This window comes from Anopheles cruzii, chromosome 3, assembly GCF_943734635.1.
Source record: "Anopheles cruzii chromosome 3, idAnoCruzAS_RS32_06, whole genome shotgun sequence".
Lineage (NCBI taxonomy): Eukaryota > Metazoa > Arthropoda > Insecta > Diptera > Culicidae > Anopheles > Anopheles cruzii.
Window position 1 is genome coordinate 27,824,860 of NC_069145.1, and position 18,858 is coordinate 27,843,717.

Here is an 18,858-nt window from a genome sequence, read left to right on the forward strand (position 1 = left end):
AATAAAAATAAAAGCGCCTCCGTTTAACTCTAAAGACGAAAAAGGGTATTGGAAAAGAAACACCTTCTTCAAGCTACAACTGTCATCCGGGCCCGAGAACTGTCAAACGGCCGTCAGAGAAAAGCAATCATCGGCGTGTTGTCGTAAACAATCGCACGTTGTTCCACAGTGCACTGGTAGAAATAAATCCTTAACTCGTTGGAACCGTGCAGAAAATGAGCTCCAAACGAGGGGACACACATCGGTCCCGGGCACAGAAGCACCAGAACTCGTTCGCTTTCAAAAATAACCTACACGACAAGCACACACCGCTCATCAAGCTGATAACCAACCTGAACGTGTGCGAGGTGTGTGAGCACTGCAAGAGCGTGATCGATTGGAAAATCAAATACCGGAAGTATAAGCCGTTAACGCAGCCCAAGTCGTGTAATAAGTGTGGCGAACGAAAGGTGAAACGTGCCTACCATGAGATCTGCCGCGAGTGTGCCCTCAGTAGCCGGTGTTGCGCCAAGTGTCTCAAGTCAGCCGATGACGCGAGCATCATTCCTCCAGAACCGTCACCGGAGGAACAGGTCAAACTGAAGGCCGAAATGGATCAGTTGATCAAATCGCTTCCCGAGCGAAAACGGCGCACCTTTCTACGCTACATGAACCGCGGGAAGAAGAAGCAAAGGAACGGCGCGGCTGACTCGGACTCGGATACGGATGCCGGAGGCGATGGTAGAAGAAAGAAACCAGATGCCGCTGTGCTGAGGACACGCGAAGAGCTGATGGAAAAGTTCGAGCAGCTCAAGCTGGCCTCCGGCAAGCAGGAGGAAGACGATTCCGAAGGTTTCAGTAGCGAAGACGAAGATTACGATGGCTTATCGAGTGTAGATGATTTGTCAAGTGAAGTTGAAAATGAAAAATAAATCAAGCTGTTTATTTGTTACTGAAAAATTGCTTTGTTTTATTAATAGAAAACCATTTGAACAGTAAATACAATGATGTAGTGAATGTAAAAAGTATATCCTCTCCCTAACCCACAATAGTTTGGCTGCATCGGCCAAGTGCCTCCGCATTGATACTGTCTACTATCACTTGTTGCAATTTTGCATCCCCCGTAACCCGGTGTGGCTGTTTTAGTCTATCGACAGCGATTTCAGGCATTCCTCCGCGGATTTCTCTTTACTCGTAGAGCCACCATTACGCTGACGCTCCTCGGCCAGGAAGTAGGGTCGCTGTTTCTCAAACTCGGCCAAGTATTCCTGGTGCAGCTCATCCACGGACTTTAGGTCACCGCCGAGATCCGACGGAAGACACCGTTTGGGGATCCACTCGTCGTAGAACTTTTCGAAATTTGCATTCGACGTATGCAGGTACAACTGAAACGATGGCCCAAAAACAAGGTGTACTTCATTAGTAGAGCCCAGATGGATGTGATGGAGCTTGCTGTGTACCATGTTCAAAATTTCCGCATGTATAAATGGTTTGATAATGTACAGGATTTTGTCGAAAAACGACACCACATTCACAACGTGTATCGCCTTCAATTTTGCCGGCAACCCATCTTGTAGGTAGTTGAAGAACTTGCGCACCGAGCTCATGTTGATACGCGTCAGATGCATCAGCCCCACGTTTTTCATGTCGAACAGGAAAATGATTCCCGGTCGTGGTCCTTGCGAGTACAGACAGGAGTCGATGGTCATGAAGTACGTCTTGATGGCCTCATCGAACACGTAGTTGGAAGCTTTCGGATTCTTCAGTCGGTGGAAAATGACCGAGTATCCGCTGGGGGTCGTTGGAAGTGGGAAGTAGTCTCTGCCAATAGGTGCAACGAAAGGGCCAAACGTAAGTCTAGGTCAAAATGAAATCTTCCACAGTTCTCTTACTGATTTTGCAAACACTGCTGAATCGGGGCGCTGAGCGGGTCACGGTTGTGGAACAGTTCGGGGGAAGTTTTGCGTGCCTCGTAGTAGATCTTCAGCACCTTGCGTGTTTCCTCGATGTTTTTGTCGCACGCGTCCAAGAAACAGGCTAACTGCCTGTCGGTTATGGTGGTCGGAACACCCTCGATCGGTGGGTTGCGAAGTGCCAGCAGGTCGTCCTTGGAAAGACCCTCCCGATCCAGTGCCTCCTCGAGGTTGTAGCCCAAATCGTGTTCCATTTTTCAACCCCTTTCCAACACCTTTTTACTTTTAATGAATCCTGTTCAATCGACTAAGGAAGAGAGAATGAAACGTGTAACAATCTTACATTGGTTTGACCCAAATCAGTGGTTCATGTTCTGCCTGTAGGGTTAGCTTAGGTTAGCTCCTAATGTTTCATTGTCTGGGTGCAGAAGGTGATGTGAGGTCACAACGCCACTTAAGCGCTTGCAAAAGCTATAAAATTGCGACAACCACACCGCAGAGTGTTGTTGATCGATTAAAGGTAATGGTAGCTTATCGAGCGAGTGCACAACACCCTGCGCCGCACAAATCAGGTTCACTTGTGCACTACGCTAGGGTCGAGGATAGTGAAGGGCTGTTTGCTGAGCGGTGAAATATTGGCTTATGAAGTGCAATCGTTCAATTAGCATAGTCGTCGATGGCGTTCCTAGCTGACGCCGAGCAAGTCAATAAAGCCTCTATCTAACACTCTCCTGACTCCCGTGGGGCAAGTAACTAACGTCAGAAAGAACTTTTTCTCAAAGTTCAACCAACGGGCAACACCGCCGTCGGGGGTTCTAAGGGGCGCAATCATGGTTCTACAGGCCCACCGCAATTACTTGACAATAGCTACGGTGCCATCCAACGTCACGCTCTAATGATCAACCTGGGGGTCCGCTGTTGATGTGACGCACGATTAGAAATTCAAATTAATTCATCCACCGCCTCACGCCTCCAATGGCCACAGCCAATAGGTCACGGTCATGGAGTGTGTCTTGAGGCGAGTGAAAACACGGACAAGTGGTGTGACCGCTTCTTCCAGAGACCGGAACGGAAGTCTTTAGGAAGCAATACAAACTTGCCCCAAGAGGGCGAGGGAGCAGTGCTTCGATGTGCTTATCGGTGGGCCCTGAAATTCCAAAATTATTCACTGTAACCTTCGGGGCATGTCACTGCCGCGGTCAAGTTGAAGTACGAACAGATAAAATAGTAATAGCAGCAATTACGAAGCAGCTTAATGAAAGCTGCCACTAAAACGCTTCCGATGGCATTGAGATAATAACACATTTGGTGGCGAGTACAGGCAAACAGTTCGTAATAGGTGTCTCTAAGTTACAATAAAGTTCGAAAGTTATCCGACACAGCAATAACATCGTTGTACTAGCTGTCCATCACGATTGAGGGCATGGTTCGATTCCCCGGATTGATCGGTCGTCCTCTGGTTTATGAGTAGTGGGATGGCCAATTGAATCTTTCAAACAAAACATTCGGACAAGTGGCTGCATCTCGGTTCGCCGTACAAATAAACAAACGCACTTCACGCACATCCCGCATCGGGCAACAGGTATTCAAACAAATCTCCAAATTCACACTTTCGAAATCCACGGGCCCCGGCGATTTGCTGATGGAAAATATCTGTCTTCGCTCTTCGATCTTCGGTAAGGTTGCCCAACACGTGGTAATTAATGCCCTGTGTGTTCCAACGGGAATCGGATGCACGTAACAAGTACATATTTGCTGTGTTACTTTATCTCGTAATTCCCAAATTTCTACAGCACCGCATTATTTCTAACCATTCCTCTAATACCTGTTTCCAGTAGCGATGGCAAATACGGTTGCCAACACCGAAGGGTACGTTGATTTCTCCGTCGCGCTTGGCAGAACTCGGCCACACTTTCGCGGTTCCAGCGCACGAGGAAATTATGTAAGGCTGGATTATGCTTCTTGAAAAAAACCGGTCAGGCAAGCGATTGCCACATACCGTCGCCTAGCACGAACATCTAAGACGTGGGCCAGCCTCCGACCGCCAGGGTCTGGCCGATGCGATAGCCATCGACGAACTGTGGTGTTGAGGCGAGAGTTGGGGCTTCTAACGACAACGGCGACGAGTACGTTTTACGGTCCGATACGGTGGTGGCTTAGGCCTTTTTTCATAGCATTATCCGTCCGCGGAGAGGCTCTTGGCGCGAGTGGGCCAAGTAGCGAAAGTTTGAAGACAACTCCTCAAGCAAGACCACCCAGACTGGAGTGTCAATCAGTTTCCAAAACTTTACGCTGACAATGCAGTACAAGACTGTCACTTTTCGGTGACCCACTTCGGTGGGCTTCTCGACGGATCGTGGGTTCACCCGATGGGCGAAAGATTGCCGCGTGTCTAAGTATAGGCACCATTCAGGTTTATCCGAAACTAGTTATTAGGCGAGGTGTATTGGGGACAATGTCAGCGAGCGAAAGAGAAGACCGTCGACAACGCGAACAGTTTTTGAGGCTTCGATGTTTTCGCTAAAGATGCTTAACGAAATGTTTAACTTCTTAAACTATTAAACGACCTGATACGGCATTCAGCTGAATGCGGAACCTTCTCGTGGCCATAATAATACCGTGCCCAAGTGTTTGTCAAGGGACCCGCCGTACACGTGAAACAATTTCAGCCCCCTTCGGCAGCTACACGTTTACCACACACACTCTGCAATTTATCGACCATACAGGTGTTTACATGCGTTTTACAGGCGAGCCCCCTTTGCGGCCATTTCACAGAGGATGTGAAACAACGTGTAATAGAACAACGATTAAAAACAATCTCAAACGCGCCTGATGAAAACTTGTGAAGCGTTTCACTCTCAACAAGAACTCTTGCTTCTGCTCTGGTTCACTTGCCACAGGTATTTCCACAGGCCACTTGGTTTTGCTGGCCGAAGCGGTGTGTCGGACGGATAACGCCAGGAACAAGGGGGTCGACGCCAAAATATCAACAAAAACCGCAAACCGCTCAGCTTGCACGTTTCTTACGACGGGCCCAGGGCACGGCACCGGCCGCCATGTGAGAAGGATGCGCGGGAAAACGGGTGACGACGGTTATTTTTAGCAGCCGTGGCCATCAACCCGACGCTAACCGAGGACGGAGTTTTGCACTTTGCATCCACTTGGCGAGGACAAGATGCGGACGGATTTTTCGGTGTCCATCATTTGGCCACACCAGAGCCCTCGGACAGGGCCTGCGGTTTGTGCGGTCGGCTGTCACCGCGACGGCCGTGACGTAATGGAAACGGCCCGAGCTTCTGCCCGATTTCGTACCTGCCAACAGTCTCGTGGGACAACACAACAACAACGGCGCGTCGGGAAACAGGTCGGAAGAAGGCGTGACCGTGCGGAGCGAGCGTCGGAACCGAACTGACTGCCGACGGACGACCGGATCAGTATCGGAGGCGCGACTGGTTCGCACCGCCCCGGGACGGGTGGTGGCCCCGTAGCGGAGGGGATAACGCAGCATGATTCATGCGAAAACATGCTTTCGTGCTCCTCGCATGCGACAAGAACAGGAAGTGCACGATAGAAACTTGGCCAATCGGTGCCGCCCGGCAGCTTTTACTTACGATGATGACCGGGTGAGGGCTTTTCCGAAGGAAAATAATCGATCACAACAACATGTAAAATGTTTTCCAACCGCCACCAGGTTTCTGGGGGGAAGTTTCAGTTTTTGGCTTTTAAAATGACTTACTTTGCATTTTTCTACCACCAACTGTCGGGGCGGTCGGGCGATTATGTTGCCCTTTTAATGACCTGTTGCAATCGAGGACTCCGCAATCGAGGACGATTTGCAAAGTGACGACAGCGCGATGTCATAAAATTTTATAGCCACTTTATCGTCACTGGCCGGCCAGCTAGCCAGCGGCGGGCAGCGAGCTAGCTTGACGCTGTTGCCGCAACCGGTGGCGGTGGCTACGGAACTATGTGTATGTTCCTGCGACACGACAACCACGGGTTGACTGGGCAACCGGCAGCCCGGGCTGGGCGATTAGCCGGTATTGGAATGGTCCACTGGTTTTGCCGCCGTTGATCGGCAAACGTGTCCGTGGTGCACGGTTTTCGTCACACTTGCGGATAATGAGTGAAACCACCGTGAGGTCGGAACCGGAACGTGGTAGCGGGAAAAGTTCCTACTGAGACTCAGATTGAATGTTGATATTTGCAAAAAGGTCCAAATCGGTATATCGAGTTCCAGTTTGGGTAGTTAATATATTGAAAATGTTACCGGCACCGAATGAGAGGATTCTATTTAGGGACCGAGCTTCGATTCTGTTGTCTGCGAAGTTCGCAGTGTAGGGTAATAAAAATGTTCCTCACGTGCAGCTACCGTGTCACGTTCGTCGCACGCTACGGTGAGGAAGCGATTCGGCCACAAGTGAAGCCAACTTCAGAACTCGGCGCAATTCGAAGCATGCGAGAGCCATCCATAATACGCCAAGGCCAGTGTGGGATAGATTATCGGGATGTACAGTTACTGTTCGATGTTCGAAGTTATCGCTTGGATGCTTTCCTGTTGGAAGATACTGAGAGATACTAAGAGCACTGATTCGTTGCTTATTTTCATTTTTGGCCACGTTTAGTAACTAAAAGCGAACTTGAATTCAAACACTTGAACGAGTGTGCATTACCGTTTGCCTAGTTGCAGGCGTTTTGTTTTAAATCATCGACTTGAATCGCGTCGTCGCGAGATTTTTACAGTGCTTGTAATAATTATCATTGTTCTCTACACAACACTGCCTGATCTACAGCAAATCAAATAAAAAATACAATTTCACTACCTGCCACCAGCCACCCGAACATATAGTGCATATAATACAAAAATACATTCTTGACTTGGAAAAAGAGATTCTTGACAGATGGCAAAAGAAGCCAAGCTTATCGCAGTAATAGCTGCAGCGGAACCATGATAAGAGATAACAGATTGGCAGGATTGTAACACGATTTCAAGCAATTCAAGTTCAATCGAGCAAAGTTTGTTCTTCTTTGTTCTTTACGTACCGTAAATGTAACAAAAGAATTGTAACAGCAACCAAAACTCTCGGTCCTCGTCCGGTGCGTGCTGCAGCATGAAACATGTGCCATAACCGAGTCCGTGCGTAGTTAGGACAACCGGGCCTGGAGGGTAAAACAAAGCACGAAAGCCAACGCAGAGAGGGTAAACTTGAAGGGTAGTGCAAGCTTTCTCACCCACCTCACCCCCCGCGGGGAATGGCCTTTGCCCTCCGTTGCTGCGGGGCGGTCACTGTACCGGAACGGCTGCCGACGAAAGGAAGTGTGCAACCACCGAAAAGGAACCAGCCACACCAGCGCCGAAGGTCAATTAAAATGGTTAATTGAAGTTAATTGTTCGATAAACATTGCTTCTGTGGGCGATAAAATTTTTACTGCTTGACCGGACCGAACTTGTGGCCCTTCGGCCTGGGCTGGCTTCATACGAACACATGCAGACGCTGAAGGGAAGCCTAAGGCAGCCCAGTCAGGCTGCCAGATTATTGTTTTGCTGTTCGATTGGGCAGACCAGACCGTGCGGACCGATTTGTTTTGATTGAGATTTTTATTCGCCCGGATGTGGTCAACCGTTGGCGAACGATAGTGCCGGGTTTGCGGTCGTAATGGGATGGCCATTGTGGTGAGCGAATTGTAACAGAGGAACACCAGTAATTATTCGCCATGATTTGTGTGTCGAGCGGGGTCGAGATTGAGAAACCTATTATGCTTCATGACGCCGAGATTAAGCGTGCTGCAGCCCGTGAGGAACGTGTCCGTTGCGTGATGAGGATTCAAAACGAACAAATCATTTTCAAACAAGTCATTTTCACTAACAACGCTCGAATGTGTAAATCAGGAATGATAATGACTAGAGCTAGCAACACCGACCGTCACTACAACGTTACACCTTTCGCGTTGAAACCCAACACGAACGGGAATTCAATAATACCTGCAGAGCTGGCGCATCATGGGCAGAGTTTGGAATGCCTGAAAGTGCAGTTGCAGGAAAAGGCCTCGCTCGGCCCTTGAGGACCGCGATTGCAAAGGAAAGTTCGCTTTGTTTTAAGATCCAACACGCCAATATCTTAGCGTGGGGCTTTCAATATTCGGCACCGCGTGCGATGCTGATGCCAAATGCAGGCCCGATTCACGAACGATCTGCGTCGGCCAAAGTGAGTGCCACCAACTCACTAGAGCCCACGGGAGAGGGCTCGATCGGGTTAACGGGTCTCCCTCGTGGCGGTGTGCTCGATTCGCGACGGATCTTTCACCGGCGCCGATCAGCGCGAACCGCGAGCGCCTGCTTCGCGCTGAAGCGCAAGGCCACCGCGCCGAGCAAGCTTTTCTCCCTCCGACACTGAGTTCCTGAGCCGTCTCGGGGCGGAACGTAGCACCGATCGGAGCACCGTGGTGAGCCGTCAGTACGATCGCGATCAGCAACCGAACAACAACAAGCAGCCCGCCAGCCCGCCAGCCAACCCGTCTCGCCCGCGTGTGTGTGTGCTTTTGGCGTGCGTGTCCGCTGTTCGAGTGCAACGGCTTGCAACGACGACGGAGTGCAGACAAGTGGTGTAAGTTCGGTGTTTTTTGCGGCAACCGGTCCGGATGGCATCCATGAAGCGTGTGGTCCGCTGCAGGGATTTTGTGTAGCGAAAAAAGAAAACGCCGTGCTCCGTGCACTTTCTCCGTCCGTGCGGGAAATCGGTGCACTTTCGGTGGAAAAAAGGCGGGAGTGGGGCTGATCTTCGATTGGCGGTGAAGCAGTGTTTGTGTGTGATAATCATGATTAAACTTGGAACGTTCCCGTTTGAGCAGAATTTCATATTCGAAAATGGTGCCATGGTTGCAAAACGTCACGATGAAATGAATAAACATAAATTGAGTTTGAAACAGTATTTTAAAGTGTCTGGAAAAACGTGACCATTAAACGATATTTGGGCGATAAGTTACACACCAACTGGGGAAGGCGGGAAGGTCCACAAAAGTGCAGCCAACGAAATGCCCGGTCCAACACTGAAAACCTCGCCGTGTTACATCACCGAGTAACGAGCCTCGGAAGCCTCTGTACCTACCGCTTACAATGGCGCCCCTAGTGCGCCCCGTGAAGAAACTGAAGCTGAAGTGAACATAAAGTACTTTTGGGCGCCCACAGTTTGGTCCGGGTGCCAGTCCAGTAACAATGCCCGGGCCGGGGGGGACTGACGGCAAGTGTTCGAGCCTTTCCCTTTGCAACGAAAGTGCCGGAAAACGAAAGGCGTGCTGCAGTGCCGTCCCGTTCGGATGCAGCAAACCGGACGATCCGCCGGGGCCCACCGTTTGCGGCCGAGTTGCAAATATTTCGATCACGTATTTAATTTTCGCTTGCCATCCTCGTTGCCCGGTTTTGGGTTTTAATTGGTGTAAGAAAGGCACTGCAAGGGCCGACACGGACTACAAATGATCTTAAGCGACTCCCCGGCAAACTAGCTCGAAAACCGTCACCCACGGCATCCGAATCTCGGAGCAGGACTCGGAACAGGGACTGCCCGGATGGCACGTAAGCGCGCGCTACGCTCGATACCGCTGGCATCTGCAAAAAATTTACATAACTCCGTTATGTTGCTCCAGCCCACCGGGGCCTCGCTGGCGGTAAACTGTTGCGGTGTCACAATTTCTCCGTCTCCGGCCGATGCTGGTGTACAATTTGCTGCTCTGCTCTCGAAGAAATGCGTCCCGCGAGGACGCCCATTTCGTAACGATTGCACCGGATTGCATTTTCACCTCGACGGCGCGTAACGAGTTCGATCTCTCGGCTCCGGCTCCCGAGTCAATTATCGAATAATCTCCATAATTGTTTCACCACGAAGAAGTCTGCGCCGCCCGCTGGCGTTGAGTGGCGCATGGCCTTTGCGCCACCGAGGAGTCCAACCCCCAATCGAGCTACTAATTATCACGTTTCACGGAGTTTCGGGGCAGCATTTATTGAGTCGGTGGGGCTTTTTATTTTAACGATAATAACAATCGCCGATCGAATTGAGCGCAGGTTAATTGGAGCGCTACGTGATGCTGATTACAGATTTTTGGACTGTTATTCGATACTCGATAAGCCACTTTGAGTGGCCAGTTTTCTTCTTCAATTTCGCTTTAATTGTATTTGCAACACTAACCAAAGCATTCAGATGAGGAGATGATATTGCTGGCCATTCTCTGGCAATTACACTGGTTTGGTAAGCGAGGCTTACGTGACCTGCATTCGTGATTCGTTCTGCCAGCTCTGGCCACTAATCATAGCTAACCTTCAAAACCGCTTAAAACACGGCGTATCGAAATGTTTATCAAAAAACAAGGGAGAGAAAACATGTCGAGTTACCCCATAGCAGTGCAACGACGTGCAAGTGCATTGCGTTTGGTCGGTGACCTCAGCAGGAAGTCTCTGGGGGCTTCTTTCCAAATCGAATCGGCGCACGAAACTGTGTCGGATGCAACGCGAAAGCGCACCCAAAACCGTGAACAATCCGCGTGAAGCGAACAGGGAGGCGCTCGCCACGGTCAGGATGGTGTGCTTTATCGCTGGAGTTGCCGTCGACCTTGACGATCGGGTCGGTTCGGTGCAACTTCGTAATCGGTGCAACGGAACCGCCGACTGCCTTGTAGAGTGCAGTCAGTGCAGCCGCTACAGCGATTGATGTTGCTTTGGTTTGATGTTTGTTTGGCCTTTTGCGCGCTGGGTGCATTTTCACCATTCGCACTCTCCGATCGCCCGATTAGACCGGATGTAGGTCAGTGTGAGGAGCTCTACGTTGATAACACTTTCGAGAGCATGACGCAAAGTAGCTGCGTTGTGCAGCAATATTCGGGGCAAGGTGAAAGTTGCCCTCTAACAATTACGTTACATATTTTTAAACAGTTCCAACTCCTTTCCAAAGGCACAACGATGAACAACGGTACGGTAATTACTGTATTTTGCAGTGTGTAACGCATTTTTGCATAGTTTACTGTTGACTAGCCCCTTGACTCATTAGCTACCTAGAACCTGTCTCCAATCCTTGACCCTAGCTCACGCTCCGTTCGGTCGCAGGTTAGGCAGGTTTGAAACGGTTTTATCAAACACGAACGCCCACCAGAGGTGCCACTTAGGTTACTACAAAGTCTAGTACACTAATTACACCCGAACCCGTTTGTGGTGAACGCACACCTCGCAATTACTTCGCCTCGTGGGGAGGTTCAGGTTTAACGAGTGGCGCGCACAGATCGCACCCTTCGATCGCTGGATGGTGAGTGAAGCCCATGGACCCATTGCGTGACCTCCGATCAAGGTCGGGTGACCGAGTTGCCTCAAGGACCCCAAACAACACTCTAGCTTTGGCGATCGATTTGCGTCAATCCCGGTGGTGATCGATGCCGATGCTCGCAAGAAGCCTTGGCAGCCCTGGCTTCTATTTGAGCCGAGCTCCTGACGTCGGCTTACGCAATCCGGCCGCTCATCGGGCCGGGTTTGGTTGATAAATCGGCAGCCGTCCCGGAAGAGGTTTCGCGCGAGAAGGGAGTTACACAACGCATTTATTTACCGAAAGCAAACCCAGCTGTTCTGGATGGACAAAACTGACCACTTTTTTTATTTCGTTTCATTCGCCAACGGTTTTTTTTTACGCAAGATGCCAATGCCAATCCGTCCGTCCGTCGGATTAAAGATGGTCCGAGAAGCGGTGCACGAAGAATGAATGGCGATGGCGATCGGCAATTCATGTTCCCGCCATTATGCCTCCACTCCATCAGTCCGCCGTGCGCACGGTTGTATAATTTAATTCACGTCTCCTTCAACCTTCCAACCGGTCGGCACATAACGCGGTCTCATTACTCAGCAGCCGTCGTCGCCACCGCCAGAGGACGCGTAGAAGACGCGCGATGGTACGTGAAAAGCACTCACATAACCTCCCCAGCAGATGGTAAAGTGTGGCCTTACGGCGCCTGGCCGAATGCTGGGAGGTGGCCAGTCTCCGCGAGCGCGCGTATACCACGTGGAGTACCCGCGCCAGCGGATTGCGGCTAAGCACTGTCGTGATGTTTCTTTTTTTCTTTTCTATCCGCGTTAATGTATCATGTGGGTTGAGGTGTATTGTTGGTGCTTGTTGGCTTTTGGCTTTTGGGGCATATTTATAATAAGCTTACATAAGTCCGAGCCCCGCTCCGAAGTAACCGCCAGGCGGCTGTGGAAACATATTTCGGTCGCCAATGCTGATCTCACCGCGGGCCTTAGATGTCGGGCTCAGAAGCAGAAGCATCCCAATTCTGCCAGCCGATTTCCCGGACACGTGGATCACAGCATAAGTAACGGTCAAGTAAATGCACATACCGACGAAAGTATGAGGCGTGCCCTTGGTGTTTGTTGGGCGTTTGCAGTCCGAAAAGTCTACTGCCTTCGTCTGAAGCCAAACCACAAATCACCTTCCCGGGAATCACCGTCACACCATCGTCTAAACACACACACACACACGGCATGGCACCGCACGCGAGCTGTGCGAACCACACGCGACGGCGCTGTGTGAGTACGCGACGTCAAGTACGCGAAGGGGTACTAAAAATTGTTGCCGAGGCATCTCTCTGTGGTATGATTTTTTGCGCCCTTCCCCCGTCGCTCGCCTGTTTGTTGTTGGTGGTGGCCTCCAGTCCGGTTCCCGGTGGCGGCACGAGAGGCACGCGAGGCACCTTGGCCCACGGCGGAGAGGTAATGAAAGTTACGCTTATGACAATTATGCGAAAGTTTTCTCTTTCTCTTCGTGTGGCTCGCGAAGCGTCGGATGGAGGTTGTTTTTCTTGCTTTTTCGCACCCCAGCCAACGGGTTGAACAGGTGAGGTGAGGTGAGGTGGATGCATTACGACACGAGGGTTTGAGCGTGGTGAATGAACATCTTCTGGTGGTTCCATCTGGAAGATCCGGCCGAAGGCGACCTTCGCACCTGTCGACGGTTTCACGTGCTTGGCGATGATCGAGTTTTTACGCGACACTTTGAGAAGGTTTGCTTGTTAATCATTGTTAGTGTTTTTTGGTGGTTATTATCAAAACGATGTTTCTGGTACATGTTAATGGGGTCAGTCATGTTTCTCTCTGAAACCAAAGGCACATTAATTCTTGGTGCATCCTCTATACCCGTACCTGCGCTTTAGGGCGTTGGTCTACAAAAAAGAGCTCAAAAAGTACTCGCGAAGAACTACAGACAGGAGTTTACATTGTGCAGGTACACTGCCCTTGAGACATTATTTACAAAATCAGCGCCGGTGTTATCGTTGGCTTCGCATGCAAGAATTTGCATATTTGCTTCACTTTGCTCCACGAAAGCACAACATCCGTGGGAACGGAGTAAGATGTGTGCAGGTCGTTCCTAGCCTTGTGTAACGATGTGTCGAATGGGTTTCTGGGAAGGCCCAGCGATGGTTCCGGCACCACCGTTGGCAGCCTGTTGTCGCCGCCGTCGAAATCGTCGCTAAACTCTTTAATGTTTCCTTCCTTTTTTTGCACCATTTACGCGAAACGACCTTATGCCCGGCTCATCGTGTTGAGTTTGCACAAAATGTCCACAAAGGCAGTTGCAGTGGTTGTTGAAACCAGTTAACAAGCATAAACTCCTAGCACCTCCATTGGCGTGCCCTACTAGGATTTCTATGATTTCTATGTTCTAGTAACGCCTTCAGGGCGCCCAAAAATCGATACCCAACCTTCGCGCGGAACATATGCATAATTACGTACCGAAAACGGATGGATGGCGGTGGCGGTCAAGCCGATCAGTGCTCCGCCAAGGCTGTACCGTACCGTACCGTACTGCGCCCTCGTGGATAATGTATGCAGCTGCGAACCCGATTGCTGCCGGCGACTCGCGTTTTGACGCGACGATGACGTTTCGCTTTGGACACGGATTCGCTCGGCTGAGCTTTAGGATGGTCAAGGTTATTGTCGCGCCCGCTGCGTGGTTTATTGTTTACCCTTTTTAGCTGTCGTTCCGTCGCTCGTGACACACGTCCGAAGAAACGGCCAATCGGAGAAACATACTCAAGAAGGACAGTTCAGTGTGCGTAAGGACGACTGGTGTTTGTGTGCGTGCGTGAATTGTGGCTCTTATCAGCCAGTCGATCGTTCATGTAATATCAACAAATTATGAAATCGATGTCGCTAACGATTGAACGCACCGATCTTGGTGCCGGCGAACTCGCGAACTTAACCACGCGAAGGGCCACTCATTGTGAATGCGTCCACTTAAAAAGCAATTAATTTAACCCATTAATCAATCCGTCCGGTGTGACACGTCGGGACAATAGAAAACTGATGGCCACAGCGGCCCAAAGGGGAAGTGGAACTGTTTGTTAAATGATGAAGCGATTAATGAAATGACTGCATTGGAGTTACTGCGAGGAACTCTTCAAAATCTTAAAGGACTCAGTGGGTTTAAGAATTGATAGATATTTCCAACCCAACTCATGTTTGGTTGAGCTTCGTTTCGTTGATGGCGGTTCGCATATTAAACCACGGATCCGATACCCGAAATAATTTGCCTGTAACGTCGACGACGTGAAGTTTGGCGGACGAACTGTGTAACTGACCGTTTTTTTTTATGATTTCTCCAACATTTTCTCTCTCTCTTTCTCCCGTTCTTAATGTACGAATCTGAAGGATAGTAAAAGGCGACGAGAGCGAACGATCCGAGCCGTCCTGGTGTCTGGCAGGCCCGGTCTGGAACCCGTAAGGCGCTAGCGAGCCGCACCAGTGCCAATAATGACCACTTTGTCACATCCGTTCAAAGACAGCCCGGAGCCGCTGGAAGTGCCCAAGCAGTACGCCGCCGACGTGGACGCATTCTACGACTGGTAAGCCACGCCACGGCCTTTCTGGTTCGGGTTGGTTTGATGACTTCATTTGGTTGATTAAATGCGGAATAGTACATGAGCGGCTGGGGTTCCGAAAGCACAGCCGCTGCCTACGAACAACAGCCGGCCCTGTTTTGGTTTTTGAAATTAACCGTGCCTTAACAGGATCGATACGACGGGCTGCTGCCTAGCGGGTTAGCCATGGGTTGAATTGTTCACGAAACCTGAGAGATCGCCCATCAAGCGCACCGTGTTTATTGAAATTACATACCCGCCGCGATGCCTTTAATTCCAGCAAATGTAATGTCAAAGGTGGCTCGACGACCAATTGAAGAGTTGCTTGTAAGCTTCGAAAAACATGGCACGAGATGAACTGTTAAGTTAGAGAAACCACAATTAAACAAACTCAGACGCACTTGTTTGATTTTCACCGAGCTGCCGGTTGTTGATTCACTTGATAAGATTTGTAAATAGTCTGTTGTGAATGTGAAATGGATGTGATCATCCTGAAGATTGGGTATCGCTTGAGGATACAGATAAGAGGTACTCCCAAACCACAGCACAGCACAAAGAATGAGACTAAAGTAAAAGGGAGACCACCCTAAGGGATGGATCTTACGTCAGAAAATTATGTTCCGTTGATGTTTGCATATAATCTTAAAACATTGGAGACGCACGACACAATGCGCTCTCAATTCGATTGTGTGAAAATGGATGATGAAACAAAAGCCTGAGCTGAATTTAGTTAGCCGTCGGGCTTGACACTGTATTATATCGCGACCAGGTTCGCAATCACTTTGGGACCAAAAAGTGTTGAAATTTAGTAGAATTTAGTCTTCCGTACATCGTCGCCAGCTCTCAAGCTCTCATTTCACATCTTCCCCTTAGGGCAAAGGCCCAGCCACGGTTTCCCGGTTTCTCCAAGAACCATGCCCACCTCTTTCTGCACGCGTGCCTCTGGGACGTGGACGACGCCAAGAAGGCGATGCAGAAGTATGCCCAGATCCACGCCAACTCGCCCGAAATATTCGACAACCGGGACATCATGGGGGCCGGAGTGCAGATGACGCTGAACGCCACGTAAGTTTCCCGTAGGGGCCCGTCCCGACTCTACGCCACGCTTCCGGTACTAAACGTCTACACGAATTAGTCACATGGTTGCGCTGCCGCGGCCAACACCGGAAGGCTACCGGCTGCTGTACTACCGGCTGTCCGACACCGACCCGTCCAAGATGAACTTTGCCGAGGCCGTCAAATCGTTCTGCATGTTCAACGACGCGCAGATCAGCATGGACGGCATCGTCGAGGGCTACATCGTCATCTTCGACATGAAGGGCGTCCGGCTGGGGCACCTGGCGCGCGTCCAGTTCGGGCCGCTGCGAGTCTTCATGAGCTACATCCAGGACGCGCACCCGGTGCGCCTGAAGAAGATCTACATCGTGCACACCGCGTCCTTCATCAATCAGGTGATGGCCCTGGTGAAGCCACTGATCCGGTCGGAGCTGCTGGGGCTGCTGCAGTTCACGGCGTCCGGCCCGGAGGAGATCGTCGGGGTTGACTACCTGCCGAAGGTAGGTATTCTGAATGGGAGGACGACGAATTGGGTCCCTAAAAAGCCGCCGTCGTTTCGTCGTTTGCAGGACTTCGGCGGACCGTACGAGGAGGTGGCCACGATGCACGCGGACCAGAAGCGGCGTCTGGAGACGGAGTATCGCGACTGGCTGACGGATTCGAGCGCCCTCAAGGAGGCGCCCAAGCAGAAGAACGGTGGTGGGCCGGCCAGCTCGAACGCCGCCATCAAGCCACCGGTGAAAGCGTTCCGGGGACTGGAGATTGATTAGCGAAGGGGGTCGCGACGGCCGGACGGATCATGTGGCCATCTTCTCCACTTCGCCGCACACCCGCGGCGACCGCGACGGAAGGGAGTCCTTCAAGTTCCATCATCGCCGCCACTCGTTCTCACCAACCCAGCTACCGTAACTTCCTTCGGTACCTTCCTTCCGTCTCCGAGTTGCCGCAACGGATTGACCGGAAGTGGAAGGGGACCGGGAATTTTGTGTTTTGACAACTGATTTTTGCGGGCGCATTCTTCAATGGCTTTGTTTCAAATGTTTGTTTTTATTCGTCTACATCTATTGCTCATTATCGTAAGGCCGGTTGTATGTGTGTGTGTGTTATCTGTGTGTGTGCGTGCTTGTTTGCTGCGTCAACGCGGCGGCGGACCCGGAACCACGTTCTAGTTGGAATTGTAAATAAAGGCAACTGAGGCGAGAACGGAAGGACGGTGGTTTCAGTTGCGCGTGCTGAGAATGGCTTTAAAGCGGTGCCTCCAATTAACTTGCGCCAAGTTCAAGGCGGTTGGCGCTGCAAACTGGACACTAACCAAATTAACCTTTGCGCTCGGGGCCTGGAGTTGGAAACGCAAATGCGAGCGCGAGGTGAGGGGTTTTAATCGTTCCTGGCGAAAGGCAAAAAATGGAAGCCGCGGCGGCGGCGGCGACGTTGGCAGTGGCGTCGGATTTGGTTATTATTCACAAACGAGTCACCCTCCGTTACGTCCGTTACGTCCCCTTTAGCCCCCCTTGAGCTTTGCAGCGATTATCACGAATGGTCCGAACCCTGCTCCTGGCTGGGCCGTCATGGTGTGGAGGACGGCCCGGTCCGTGGTCCGAAAATAATTTTGCAAGGCAAAGAACCCACGGCACGGATGATATTCTGACTTCATTGTGTCTCTGGCTGTGTGTGTATGTGTGTGTGTGGGATGGCTGTCGGGTCCCTACATACCCCCATACAAAGCCTCTCGCCCGCTTAATGGCGCAGAGATACTGTTGATTAAAAGTCTAATCGTGTTTTTCCGTGCTTCTGGTTTTCCACTTCGCTTCCGACGCTCCCCACGTGCACCGAGGGGCGGCACTGTCGTAGTCTCATCATTTCCGGCCATCCCGAGCCAGCGTCCGCGTCCATCCTTGCGTGCCTTGGGGATGGTGCAAATTGTGGGAAAAGTTTGGTTGCAAAAACAAGCACCAGACACTGCCAGCCAGCATACGGCGACAGTCGACGGCGAGGCGGCGGTCACAGTTAAGGGGCAATTTGTTGCTCAACTAAATCCCGACCCGCTTAACCATGACGGATGCAAAAATTTTCCTTCCCATCGCACGTGTGTGTGTGTGTGTGTGTTGGGGTGGCCGTTTCGATTTCTTTTTCCGCCTTTTTTGCGCACGATGCCCCGCTTGAGGTTAAACGAATAAAAGGCTGACCTTATGGAGTGGCAGACACCCGATGACCTACCCGCCAGGGCTAACAAGAAGCAAAGTACGGCTTTTTGCATACTTGTTTTTTTTTTTGTTCAAAATACATAATTAATACTTAGTTAACATTTACAGGTGGCACGGGCAACGACGGATGCCCACCGGAAGTTGGTAGCCTCTGGCTGAATTGCGCCCTCCGCAGACCAATAAAACTAAAGGCCAACCTAGCCCAACACAACTCTGTCGGCGTTCCATCGCACGTTTGAGACGTTTGGAACATTGTTTTCATTTAATCCTCTAAAAGAATTAATTATACCAAACTAGACATTGCATACATTCAGGCGTTTCACTCTTGGCAGAAGTTTTCTGAAAAACAAACAGCAGCAGCAGCGACTAAATACCAGATCTGTCTGTTGAATTACTACAGCCATTGGCTTGGTTTGAATTATCCACCGTCCACCAGTGAACCGGTCCAGGTTTTTGAATCACCCTGTATCACGCGCAGTTCGACGAAGACGAGGATGGGTTACTACGGTTACTCAGCGGAATCGAACCACTATAGTGAACCTGCAACCCATGGGGGCTGTGGGTGACTCAGTTAGATTTTCTTTTCACTCACGACGGCTCGCGTAGCTCGCAGTGCGCCGGCGCCGTCTTTTCTGTGTTCCGCTGCAAGCCGCGGGAGCTTTCCGCAACGATTCGAGTGTGCCTTCCGCCGGAAAGAGGGCTACGATAGGTAGACAAGAGGCAGACAACAATTCGGAATAGAAGAGAGCGCGCGTGAGAGAGAGAGGTGAGCTTCCAGGGAACTCTGTCTCCGTCGTCTCCTTACGCGGTCTGCAGTTGCA

General features: G+C 50.8%; 3 protein-coding genes across 5 annotated transcripts; 2 read left to right on the forward strand and 1 right to left on the reverse strand.

Moving 5' to 3' along the window:
• The first annotated feature begins 151 nt into the window (after positions 1–151).
• Positions 152–933, forward strand: LOC128271577 (uncharacterized protein C9orf85 homolog). The gene has a single exon (XM_053009161.1). It carries the CDS (start codon positions 216–218, stop codon positions 909–911), a length of 696 nt encoding a protein of 231 aa, XP_052865121.1. The 5' UTR covers positions 152–215; the 3' UTR covers positions 912–933.
• Positions 927–5,290, reverse strand: LOC128271576 (alpha-tocopherol transfer protein-like). 2 transcript variants are annotated; one of them, XM_053009159.1, is made up of 4 exons: positions 5,205–5,290; positions 1,872–2,199; positions 1,440–1,800; positions 927–1,364 (listed from the first exon to the last, which is right to left on the reverse strand). In XM_053009159.1, the coding sequence occupies exons 2-4, from the start codon at positions 2,144–2,146 to the stop codon at positions 1,122–1,124; spliced, it is 879 nt and encodes a 292-aa protein (XP_052865119.1). In that variant the 5' UTR covers positions 2,147–2,199; positions 5,205–5,290; the 3' UTR covers positions 927–1,121. The 2 variants fall into 2 exon arrangements, with proteins under 2 accessions (XP_052865119.1, XP_052865120.1); XM_053009160.1 differs by lacking the exon at positions 5,205–5,290 and adding an exon at positions 3,718–3,753.
• A 3,066-nt stretch (positions 5,291–8,356) lies between these two features.
• Positions 8,357–17,061, forward strand: LOC128271594 (alpha-tocopherol transfer protein-like). 2 transcript variants are annotated; one of them, XM_053009182.1, is made up of 5 exons: positions 8,357–8,497; positions 14,574–14,762; positions 15,651–15,842; positions 15,913–16,333; positions 16,403–17,061. In XM_053009182.1, the coding sequence occupies exons 2-5, from the start codon at positions 14,671–14,673 to the stop codon at positions 16,601–16,603; spliced, it is 906 nt and encodes a 301-aa protein (XP_052865142.1). In that variant the 5' UTR covers positions 8,357–8,497; positions 14,574–14,670; the 3' UTR covers positions 16,604–17,061. The 2 variants fall into 2 exon arrangements, with proteins under 2 accessions (XP_052865142.1, XP_052865143.1); XM_053009183.1 differs by having other exon boundaries at positions 8,363–8,495; positions 14,569–14,762.
• The last annotated feature ends 1,797 nt before the right edge of the window (positions 17,062–18,858 follow it).

Bases quoted from the DNA above. Each gene is read 5' to 3' on its own strand.
- LOC128271594 (XM_053009182.1), top strand. From the start codon at position 14,671: ATGACCACTTTGTCACATCCGTTCAAAGACAGCCCGGAGCCGCTGGAA. The intron at 14,763-15,650 runs GTAAGCCACGCC...TCTTCCCCTTAG, and splicing joins GTGGACGCATTCTACGACTG to GGCAAAGGCCCAGCCACGGT. The intron at 16,334-16,402 runs GTAGGTATTCTG...CGTCGTTTGCAG, and splicing joins GGGTTGACTACCTGCCGAAG to GACTTCGGCGGACCGTACGA.
- LOC128271576 (XM_053009159.1), bottom strand. From the start codon at position 2,146: ATGGAACACGATTTGGGCTACAACCTCGAGGAGGCACTGGATCGGGAG. The intron at 1,801-1,871 runs GTAAGAGAACTG...ACCTATTGGCAG, and splicing joins CAGCAGTGTTTGCAAAATCA to AGACTACTTCCCACTTCCAA. The intron at 1,365-1,439 runs GTACACAGCAAG...CCATCGTTTCAG, and splicing joins ATGCGGAAATTTTGAACATG to TTGTACCTGCATACGTCGAA.
- LOC128271577 (XM_053009161.1), top strand. From the start codon at position 216: ATGAGCTCCAAACGAGGGGACACACATCGGTCCCGGGCACAGAAGCAC.